This window comes from Gobio gobio, assembly GCF_949357685.1.
Source record: "Gobio gobio genome assembly, chromosome: 15".
NCBI lineage: Eukaryota > Metazoa > Chordata > Actinopteri > Cypriniformes > Gobionidae > Gobio > Gobio gobio.
In genome coordinates, this window is record NC_137108.1 from 20,427,501 (window position 1) to 20,439,760 (window position 12,260).

Here is a 12,260-nt window from a genome sequence, read left to right on the forward strand (position 1 = left end):
AGTGGCAAGATTGTCATCCAGTAAATCTTATGTATATATGCCAAATATTACATCATCCTATTTCTGTTAACCAGATGCCAGGCAGGGGGCAGAAATAAGGATGAAAAAAAAGGATGAAATTCTTGAAAAGAAAACTATATTGAGTAGTTCCGAACGTATATAAGTGGTATGACTTTTAAACAAAGAAAACTTTAAAAAGGGAGAGAGAAAGAAAAGATTTAGGGGGAATCATTATGAATAATTTACTGCCATTGTGTAAATAATATATAATCATATAATCCATAAAAAGTACCTGTAATCACATTATGAGCAATTTAAAATGTAATATATTGTAATTATAAGTACTTGGTAATTTTTGGAATTTGATTACATAATTGTGTGTGTGATGATTATGTAATCAGATTCCAGAAATTAAGTACATGCAATTACAATATATGACATTTGAAAATGCTCATAATGAGATTACAGTTACTTTTTTACAGATTACAGTTACTATATTATGTATATATAGTGTTATTCTTTTACTTTTTTGAAAAATGTATATAAATGTAGCCAAGTGCAGGTTAAATATACTTAATTGAAAACTGTTGTTGATCTACAGATCTGTACCGTTTATAAACGATAATGTCAATTATGTATACACTTGAACTTATGTCTGTTTAATTTCATCTTCCCCAGAATCCACAGCCAGCAACAGTGCACCAGGATCAGGGCCCAGTTCACCCAACGGGGCTTGCAGTGCCTTGGGGGCTGAAAACGGACCCTCCTCACTACCAGTCACCACACGCACTGAGGTACTTACATTAAACATGTTTTATTACAGGTACAAAAGTCTATTAACAGTTTAGCTTTCTCGCAGCAGTTTCATCAAAGCTTTCCTGAAAGATTAGAACCTGTATGACTAAAAGAGAAGTTGATGGCCACCAGGCCGCACCCATAACTTTCCTCGACACAAACCCAGCCTGTCCTTGTGCAGCTATGAAAACAGAACTCTGTCTCTGCAGCATGTGACCTGCTTGTCCGTCGCAGTCCAATGAAAACGGCTCCCAGCACGGACAATAAAGAGTCAGCTCACTTCCTCCCACAAACTCCTGCTCTATACCACTAACATTTACTGGCATAGCGATGTGGTTTTCTTTGCCTGCGGCTCTCGTAAAGCTGAGGGCAAGAAAGAGTAGATCAGATACTGCTTGAAACAAAGTTACGTTCAGGGCTCACCTATGGACATTTACACCTTCAACCTTCAATATAGTGTGCATATTAAAGGAATATTCCAGGTTCAGTACAAGTTAAGCTCAATCGACAACACTGTTGTTCAAAATGTTAATCACCACAAAATGAATTTTGACCATCCATTTCTTAAAAAAAAAAAAATTAGAATGGAAGTGGCTGGGGATGCTAAAATACTCACCGTCTCAAAAGTATAAAATATTAAAAATATATATCTTAACATGATTGTAGTATGAAAAAAATAAATAAATTACATTTATAAAATAATAAACTTCATATTTTATATTGCCTGCAATTTAATGAAATGTATGCGCTGCGTGTTTAAAAGTGAAGAGCAACACTGTTCTTTTGCATATCAGCAGATTATAAAATTTACAATGGTAATATTTTTAACTAGATTCTATTTACACTATGTACAAATAGCAGTATTTTCTTTGCGATAAGTGTAAATAGTAGTTAGATGCTATTTATACTTATAAATAGTGTCAGATACAGTGTTGTTGTACATTAAACGGCATGCAATAATAACATGGTGCAAATTATTATATTTATTAAAATTATTAAATGGATGCCGCCTTATTGGGACAATAAAGCCCTCCCTACACCTACCCATATTTTATTATTAAACATACTTTAGACACTTTATTTCCACCTTTTGAATATTTTCTTAATTTTTAATGAAAATAAATTTCTTTCCGATTTGATATGTGATGGGAAAAGGGAGTAGAGCAAGTTCGGCAAAAGGCTGATTCGAAAGTCAAAATTTTCTGCCACATGCCTTACCCTACACTATTGCTACTGTTGACAATCCAGTCTGGCCCAATCAGACGTTAGGGGGCGGATTTTGTGTAAATAGCCTCTGCCTCTTGCACTTATTGTAAATAGACACTCCATAAAAGGGCATAATCTCATAGTCATATTGATTTATAATCACAAAATTTTGGGCCAAATTGTAAAGCCCCACAAACAAGCATATATTTTTTTTTAAAATCGCAATTTGATTTTTTTTCCTTCTTCTCCAAACCATGAATCCCTACTGCCAATTGAGTGTAACTTGTACTGAACCCGAAATATTCCTTTAGGAACATGGAGGGCCTTTACTTTTCGCTGATGTTCATTAGCTCCCTCTGACTCACTTCCTGGTGGATCACGGCTCGGTTCCCCGAGGTCCCTGTGGACTTTGCTCACAAAGAGGTGTATTCTGGGCAAATGTGACATGTCTCTGTGAAGCCTCAGCTTAGCAGCTGTGTTATTCTTCGACACCACTGTTTACACTCCCATGGACCTCCAATGCAATAGCCGACAAGGAATGCTTATTGCGCTGTGATCCAGGGTCGAGGTGGTGGGTGGTTGAGCTTAATTGATCCACCAGCCGCTGGTAGCCAAAGACACGCTAACAACACAAACACGCCCGATCGCTATTGTATTGACATAAGCTTGACGTCTCATGGATTGGACCGCTGGGCCGAGGAGCTACCCGCAGACAGCGCGCCAGTTTCGAAAGCGAGCCTTGTTTGTGATCCGTTACATTGGGTATCTTCTTTCAGAGGGAACTGGTCCCCTGGGTCAAATAAGGCCGGATATCCACATACAGGTCAGTGAATAGGCAGGAGGGATTGGAGGGTAAACAGTACAGCCTCTCTGCCACATGCTGATGGGCCGCACCACTGGGTGGAGGAAGTACAGTCGAAAACTGATCCGTTTTTTTTCTCTGATACACTTTGTGAAATGATACCGACTGCTGGGATAGGATTCTGCGTTTGTGGGTTTCTCTGTTGCTTTGGTTTTACGTCCTTCAGGTTGAGCGCATACAGCTCCGCTGTGGCAGGAACAAAACCGTCATTCGTTTTAGTACATTAAAGTTTATTGTTCTGTTGCTGTTGCTCTTTCCAATGGTCCATAGTGGGATTTCAAAATATCTCTTTTTCTCTCTCCCCTTCCTCCATCCCTCTCTCTCTCTCTTTTTCCATCACAGCGGTGGCCGTCACAGCCGAGGTTATTAGGGCCTGAAAGCTCAATGTCTATGTTAAATCTCTATACGTCTCCATCGCTGCCCAACATCTCCCTGGGTCTCCCGGCTGCCTCATCTCCCATCAGTGTAAGTCAAGTCACCTTTATTTATATAGCGCTTTATACACATCATTTCAAAGCAGCTTTACAGTGATAACAGGTCAATTATGCAGTTCAGCTGAACAACAAGACACAATGAAGTCTGTCACACTGAATTAGACTGCAACAAGTATGGCGGTAGTGCATGTGTGCATATATATATATATACAATTCCGGTATCAAGCCTATTCAAAAGAACCATGAAACTTATGTGCAAAACTCTGATTTAAGAGTCACCAAAACTGATTAACTTCTAATTATTTTTTTGTGGATGTTTACGCTGATAAATGAGGGGAAATGTAGTTTATGGCCTTGGTTCAGCTGCATATTGCTTTGACTGTTGAAAGACTAGCCATCACTGGCTGACTGGATGATATGTGTAGCCTCAGGGTGTTGGCCTTTGACCTTTGGGGATTTTATAGGCCGTAGATAAATATTGTGCTTAAGTGTCTGGTGTCAGTTGCACTCCAGCCCTCCCCATTCACCTCATCCATTACTGCTGTTTAAAGTCCGGCCAAACCAGGATAATTAAGCGTAGCTCCAAATAATGTTTAATCTTCAGTTTAAATATGTTATTGCTCTTTACCTAGAAAATTAAATAAAAATGACTACAGTGGTCTGTATTTGGTTAATGCTATAAGAAACATTTTTGATCTGAATGATTCAAGACCCTTCCACATCATCCCTTGTTTATCAGAGCACATATTTGAGATTTGAATCAGTACATTCAAAACTTTTGCAAGAGAACCAAGAGGGAAAACAATGACAATATCCTCTCTATCACCTGTCAGGCTACTTTAGGACTTCAGGAGAAGCATGTTGATGCTGGTGGGGTATCAGCGGTCATTCAGGGTTTGCCCACCCAACTTCTGGGTCCAGTGCCCCTGTCTGTTGCAATGGAGACCAAAGTGAGCAGCAGCCACCAAGCTCTCCTGCAGCACCTCCTCCAGAAGGAACAACTTCGCCATCAAAAGATCCTCTCGACTGGTGAGAACATCGGAGGCTTTGATATACAAGATTCTTTCAGAATAATTCAGAACTGTGTTCAATAGAATATAATACATTTTATTTCAACGGCTTTCACATGGCACAGTGTGTACAGTCCCCCTGGAGCAACATGGGGTTAAGTGCCTTGATCAGCAACACAACGTTGGTTGCTCAAGGTTGTCCCTTGTGGGGTTTGAACCTGTAACCTTTCAGCTTGTGGCCTAAAGTTTTTAAAGGAATAATTCACCCAAAAATTATGATTGAGTCATTAACCCTTAAACGCATACCTTGGGTATTTGTCGTCATTCACTACCCTTCCCCTTATTCATTTTGTAAAGTTATACATCAACCTTCTTAGTATTTCTCAATCTATTCATTATAAACAATATAACAAGAAAAGAAAAAAAATGAGTGCTGGGGAAATTGTGATTAATCGCATCCAAAATAAAAGTTTGTGTTTACATAATATATGTGTGTACTGTGTATAATTATTATGTGTATATATAAATACACACACATGCATGTATATATTTAAGACAAATATGTTATAAAAATATATTTAAATATAATATAAATTATATATTCAGTATATACATGCAAATATTTCTTAAATATATACATGCATGTGTGTGTATTTATATATACATAATAATTGCACACAGTGCACACCACATATATTATGTAAACACAAATTTTTATTTTGGATGTGATTAATCACAATATTTTTTCCCCAGCACTAATACAATTATAAAAGAATGTCTGATTTTGAAATTCCTTTTTTTTGTAAAAAAGTATATCGGGTCGCTAGAGACCCGGGGTATGTAATAGTGTAAGTAAATTTCTGCATTGAATCACTGATAACTCAATAAGTGCAATTCCCCTTAATTCTTCAGGGTGTCTAATACACAATGATGTGATGTTTTACTCATAATTACCGCAGACATAAAACAAAAGAATACACAAGAATCATCAGCAAAACTTGAAATGGCTCAGCGATTTACTGCAGAACAAATACTGTACACAATCAAATATTAGCGTCACTGTCACTTGATGGTGAATCTGGTGAAGAAGATTGATTGGAAAGAATATGTTTGAGATTGTGAATATGAGCCAGATGCTGAATGTACTGGGGAAATGAGCTCTGATGATGATAGTGATGATGTTTAAATTGAACATTTCCAAGTTCCAATAGGTAACAAAATATGCAAAATATATATCGTTTTATACTATTGTGGTCAGTTAGAGATCCATGATCCGGGTCTCTAAAGTCCCAATAATTAAATAATAATTGATGAAACATTCATGCATTTAAGGGTTAATTGCTTACCCAATTGGTGTTCCAAACCCAAATGATTTTCTTTCTTTAGTGAAATGAATGGGGACTGGATCCTTTAAGCTTTAAAAAAAGCAACATAAAGGCTTCAAAGTCTTCTGAAGTCATACGATTTCTTTGTGTCACGAACAGGATGCTAATCATTGCAACCGGGTCACTGAGTCTGTGAGTTATAAAGACTGAAACCTTGAATACCTTAAGGCGGGTGCACACTGTGCGATTTTGGCCACGATTTGGCCGCCTGGGACAAATTTTGCAAATCCTAAAAGATTCCTCTGATCCTAGGCTAAAATCTGAAGTCTCGGATCGTTAGTTTGACATGTTCATCGGCAGCCGATTAATGACCGCTGCGATCAAATTTCTGTGACCGCTGGACGACCGTTTTTCAAGACAAACTATGAACAAAATGAGCGCTAGAGATTTCTTTGTAGCCACCATTTGAATCCCGCGTGTAATGCAGCTCACTGTCACCGAACGTGTCATTGATTGATGATATATAACTCCGGACGAGTTTTCTTGCGTGCGTCCATTTTTAGCGCGCCTTGACTATCGTACAGTCTGACATTAATGACAACTTAGATCTTACAGTGTGACATGGCTTACAGCGGGGATCATGTACAAACGTAAAGGACTATTATAAATCGCACAGTGTGCACCCGGCTTTATATGACTTTTCAGATCTGAAAAGATTTGAACACTAGGCATCAAACAATTGCCGACTGAATGGTTAAAAAAGAGAAAAGAAAGAGGCAGCATACACTAAACGACTGAGGATCACACACTACCAAGTCGTTCTGAACACAACAAACTCAGTCATAGCTTTGCTTCTTAGCATGCAATAATGATAACTGATAATTTGAATTAAAATAAAATGAACTGTTTACTGAAGATTTAAGCAGTATTAAACAGGGATTCAATCATTTCTGCAGAGCACAGACTGTAAATCTGCGCAGAAGTCACGTAGTGTATTCTAGCTTTAAGTCTAACTAATTTTTAATCAAATAATTCAGATTTTGTGAAACTCAAAAGAATGATTCGTTCACTAATTAAGCTTCTCTACTCCTCTTGGGAACATGTAAAGGAGATCTAGGATAAGTAAATAATTTTGGGTGAACTATTCTTTTAAATGAAATCAGGGCAGAGAGGTGAAACTTTAATTCTATTAACATTTATATTTACCAGATACATACATTTTGTTCCATAGGTCAAAGTCCTGTGCATCCTCCCTCTCCGCTGGCCATGATGGACACCTCTCCGAGCAGCACCCGACCCAAACTGCCCCGTCACCGGCCCTTGAACCGCACCCAGTCGGCTCCGCTGCCCCAGAGCACACTAGCTCAACTTGTGATTCAGCAGCAACATCAGAACTTCCTGGAGAAACAGAAACAGTACCAGCAACAGGTCCACATCAACCAGGTACAATCATTTAACCAACTGTCAGTGCAGCAATGATTTTAAGGGGTTTTGACTCGTTTGGAGCATTTATTTCAAAACCTGGCACGTTTCTCCATTATTTCGGGTCGTTTAGGCATATATGAACATGGCAATCGCACCTGCATCCACACCAAAACAATCAGCCCGAGATGGCCTGAAAGGGGTGGTTTGCCTATAATTGATCAGTTACTGTGAGAATGAAGGCTTATACATTCATAAAAGTTTGTGAATGTACACTTTTATGAAAATAAAGCCATAAAACCCCCATAAATTCACATAAATCCTTTGGGCGCATATTACTAACACGCCATTTAAAAAAAAAAAAAAAAATACTACCGCAGTTATTTTCTGTTTTTCTTTTAAAATCATTTGCTATTTAAACAACGTGACGCTGTGGACGCGAAAATGATAACTGCATCGGGCTGAAACTAGCAAAAAAATAACTTGTGTCGCGCTTGGCATCGCATTGCACCGGGTGTATGAAAGGGCCCTTTAAGTCTCTGATTCAGAGCAAAACAAATGATCTAAAGGTTTAAAAAATGCCCTTAGTGCTATCATGGGAAGATGAGGATGAAGCTGAATGATTATGTTGTCATCATAAAACACATTTACCTTGAAATACCATTCAGTTCACATGGGATCTAAAGTTGGACAGCCCATCTCCATTATGTGAGGGAAAAACTTGTACTGGGTTCAGAAGCGGCATTTGAATTAGCATAGCTTAAGGCATCAGTTGCATGCTAACACCACAAAATTGCACAGGGACAAGTTCAAATGGGCACCAAAGTGGATAGAATACATACTTTTGTTCCCTTGTGGAAATATTTGTGTTTCTGTGCACCAGCAGCCGTGACCTGGCCATCCGTTTAAGTGCAATTATTCTGCCGCGCATGCAAGGTTAGCGACACGGGAGGCTCGCGCTGTGAAAGACCCCATTGTTATAGCGGGAACTTGCAGATTGATCTGCCTTATTATTGCTGAGAGTGCTATGGGAAATTCAAGGTTACATGTGCAATTTTCAGACATGAAGATCAAAAGTGCCTAGAGAGCACTTGTTTTGCCTATTTATTGTTATGGCCTCAGTCACCAGGGGCATGTACAAAAAAAAAAAAGTCTGGTCTGGGTCACGAATGACTGGTATGGTTGCATCAGTGTAGTTTGAAAGTCATTCGTTTTTATGGGAAACTTTAGCAAATCATGTTTAAATACAAAAATGTGCAGAGTGCAGCTGTTTTATAAAATATAGTTTAAAACAGGTTCTTAGAAATGTAGGCCTATTTCGAAATCATGAATTTGGAAAACTTTTAAACCATTTTCATGAAAACAAATCACAGATATGATTCAAAAAAGGTTCAATATCTTAACAATCTGGCATTAGAAACATACCTCAAACAAATTCACTTACTTTTTCACTTACTTTCAAGTTCACTCAAAAAAGAAATTTTTGAGGATTTACACATTTAAATGAATAAATTCCAACAAATTGAATTAAATAATCCTTAAACATTTTAATTGAATAATTGATTACGGATTGTTCAATAATTCAATTAAAATGTGTAAGGATTATTCAATTCAATTTGATGGAATTGTACAATTCATTGAAATAATATTATAAATCTTAAAAAAACTTTTAGTGTAGAGTGTAGAGGAAAAATATTTTCAAAAAGGTTTTTTAATGTGTTTATGAAGGTAAATAGTTTATTTTAGAAATATCATGAATTAATAACTCATGCATGTCATTAAGTTTTTGAGGCTGTTGGCCACCAGATATTTTACAGCCTAAACTAAATATTATAATATTGATATTGTTGGAGACATATTGACCTTGATGCACAGTTATGAGGGTCTGCTGGAGTCTCTCTATAATATAATTTCATGTTTGTTTGTTTTCTGCACGTTGGTTGCATCACATGACTTGTTGATTTAGCAAACATGCTTTTCAAATATTATGATGATTATATTTTCTAGGTTTAAAAAAAAAATAAAAAATTTAACTAAGCCTTTTTTGTTATTATTACTATGATATTACCCAGACAATTGTATCACCTTGACATTTTTAACTTGATCCTCCCCAAAGATATCAAAATGAATTTTAATACAGAAATTCTAAACATGTTTATCATAGAAGAGGTATAAGTCATGTATGGATTTCACTTGAATGTATTTGAGTAATTCATAGATTATATGAGAGAAAAAAGAGAGAGAAAAAAAGTGTCATTTAATTGACCCTGTTATTTTTCAATAGCAAAGCTGAATTCAGTTTTTACCATAAAAGTGACTGGAAGCAACTCCTAGTAAGAGTAAATAATCTCTCTTTGGATGGTCTGTAGCCCTAAACAGTTGTAGCTAGAAGTAAATGATTTCTGAGGGAAATTAAGTCATGAATGCTGTGAAATCAGGGATTAGCTCTGGCTTAATGACTGAATGTTTTACCTGTGCTAAATAGGGCACATGTGTATTTTTTTACATCCAGCTTTAGTAGAAGATAAGCCTATGTTACCAATTCCTGGACACAATGACTATATTTACTTGACGTAGGGTATATTTATATTAGATTCCTCCTCACTATTTTCGCTATCCCGTGAATGAGTTCCAATTCTGTTTGTGTTGCCTGAATTGGAACGGGGACAATAAATCACTCATGGACTGAAATGATGATGTAGTCCTACATTGACAGAACCTCCAATAACAATAATTCACGTCTCTCTCTTCCTCAGATGCTATCGAAGTCCATCGAGCAGCTTCGTCAGCCGAACGTCCACCTGCAGGAGTCAGAGGAGGAAGAGGGAGAGGATTTTCATGACCACGTCATGCAGGAGGACAGCTCGCCCTCTGGTGGCGTCATCAGGAAGTACAGCCCCGACAGCCACCGCAGCTTCGGTTCACCCGTCGAGCCACTGGACACTCACCCTGGGGTCATCCGGGTCAAAGAGGAGCCCAATACCAGTGATGATGAGACAATGGCCTCTCAGAGCCTGGCTGACAAGCAGAGCTCCTACATCCACCAGGTTAACGGGAGGATGGTGATACAGGCCATGATATGAATCGAGAGACACATCTTCACACTTGCACACGAAGGCACAGGCTGACATACACGCGACATGCTTACACGACACAGAGCCACTGCTTCGGGAGCTTCGGATCTGGTCTCGTTCGTGAACTTGTGAAGTGATCTGTGTATTGTACGTTGTATGTTTTTGTATATAATTGAATAAGACGAGAATTTAGCCGACTTGGTCTTTTAAATGCTAAGAAGCCGTATTTGATTGTTTATTGAAATAATAATAATTTAAGGAATCCTTTCTACTTTCTATCCGCCCTTTGAGAAACAGCAACTCAAAGCTCTTCTAGGATATTTCTGTGATTTCCCATGGCACTATGGACTTCTTATAGATCTTACTTTGCTTTATATGAATGTTATTATAAAGATATGTTACATTATGTAAGAGTAAGGTTTTGTTTTTTTGCTGAAAGACTTCCAGATCATCTGGGAACAAAGTCGGTAAACATGAAAATCACACAACAACAAATGTAAAGGAATATTCCAGATTCAATACAAGTAATGCATAACTGACATCACTTTTGATTACCACAAAAAATATTTTTGACTCATTTTTTTTCAAAAAAAACAAAACAAAAACAATAGAAGAGTTAATGGGGCAAATTTTTTTTGTTGTTGAAGATTTAGTTTAATATAATAGAATAATTTTATGTAAATGGCAATTCTTCTATTGAAACGTGTATTATTTGAGCTGTAAAGTTTATTTTAATGGTCATTTTTGGGTTTTACGTGTTCTGTTTTTGTAAAATTGACACCGAAAAAGCATATTGTTTACATCTTGTGGATAAACTGAGCATTTTAATATATTGTCCCTATTCACTTTTTGCATTTTTGTTGTAATCAATAGCCTGTAATACCAATTGCTGTCAAGCTTAACTTCTATTGGGCTGAACTTAACTTGCATTGAACCCGGAATATTCCTTTAACAGTTGGAACGAGATCTAGAAAGCTCTAGAATGACATTCTGTGTTCCTTGTTCTCCTGTGGCCCAAACTGAAGGCTGCCCAGGATCGTGAGCAGCGCTCGGCTCCTTGCTGAATTTTCAGAGGGAGAGAGTTGTAGAGGAAATGCCTGGTGGAAGCCAGGAATCAGAATGATTCATGAGCGCAGGAATGCTGGGAGAGGACGACTCCGTGCTGAAGTCAGAGGGCCCAGCAGTGAGCTCTGATTTACTGTTGAGGCAAATTACAAAGTGAGTGAGGAGACGGCGGGGGGAGCCCCCTTTTAAAACCAATCATTTCCTCTGTATTCCCACGTGATGTGTTTACCACGACACGCAGGCTTGATGTTTCTTCGGTAGAAAAAAAAAGGTAATCGTTCTGTTCTTTCCTAGGCAGTGTTGCCATTCGTTGGCCGTCTCTCTTCATGAAGTGCTCAGATCAACTTGCGTGATCAAGAAATGTACTATTGTCATTTTTTTGTTAGCGAGCCATCTTTCCTATAATTCCCTTTTTTATTTCAAGCTTTTGGTGTAAAATATTTTTTTCCTCTGAAAAACATCAACAAAAACAAAAAACAACTTGAGGAGGAAAACATGTTTAATTGATGTGAGCCATCACTATGTCTACAAATAGCCTGTGAGTCAACCTGAGCTGGCCTGTTTCATTCCTGTTGTCTGTTCCACTGGATGTTAATGAGAACTGTCCGCTAGCGATAGAATGTCACATTTCGTTTGTAACCGTACGCGTTCCCTTCTGTCACAGATCACCTTTTATAAATAAAGTTCTTTTCCATCCTGTACTTCTCTGGACAATCTTTTCACTGAAGTGAATTTCCAACAGAATTGGGAGTATAAAATGCAGTTGCTCCCTAACAAACTTTCCCACACTCCGCCAGAGTCCGGCTTCTGATTCTGAGGGCAATCCAGAGGTTTTAGTCTCTGACTTTGAAGGCTTTCGGAACAGGGCTTTGAAGTGAACATGAGAGCTTCCCTAAGTCTGCATTAAAGATGTTAAGATAAAGTGAACCTCAAGACGGTGATATATAACCTGGGTTAAAGCGACCAGGCCAAGTTTAACCAATTATGCAAGGTAGGCTTAGCCGAAGCCTCCATTTTGGAGTATTTCAGTTTGAGCAGCTTATGTCTCAAATGCACTCTCAGAAAAA

General features: G+C 38.0%; 1 protein-coding gene across 2 annotated transcripts in view; it reads left to right on the top strand.

The window, feature by feature from the left end:
- Positions 1 to 11,893, top strand: part of hdac9b (histone deacetylase 9b) — a 98,568-nt gene extending 86,675 nt beyond the window's left edge. For both annotated transcript variants that reach the window (XM_079837488.1, XM_079837489.1), the window contains 5 exons: positions 679 to 794; positions 3,206 to 3,328; positions 4,131 to 4,326; positions 6,864 to 7,075; positions 9,811 to 11,893. In XM_079837488.1, coding sequence (XP_079693614.1) covers positions 679 to 794; positions 3,206 to 3,328; positions 4,131 to 4,326; positions 6,864 to 7,075; positions 9,811 to 10,137 — 974 coding nt within the window. In that variant the 3' untranslated portion in view covers positions 10,138 to 11,893. The remainder of the gene's footprint in view (positions 1 to 678; positions 795 to 3,205; positions 3,329 to 4,130; positions 4,327 to 6,863; positions 7,076 to 9,810) is intronic.
- Positions 11,894 to 12,260: the final 367 nt, after the last annotated feature.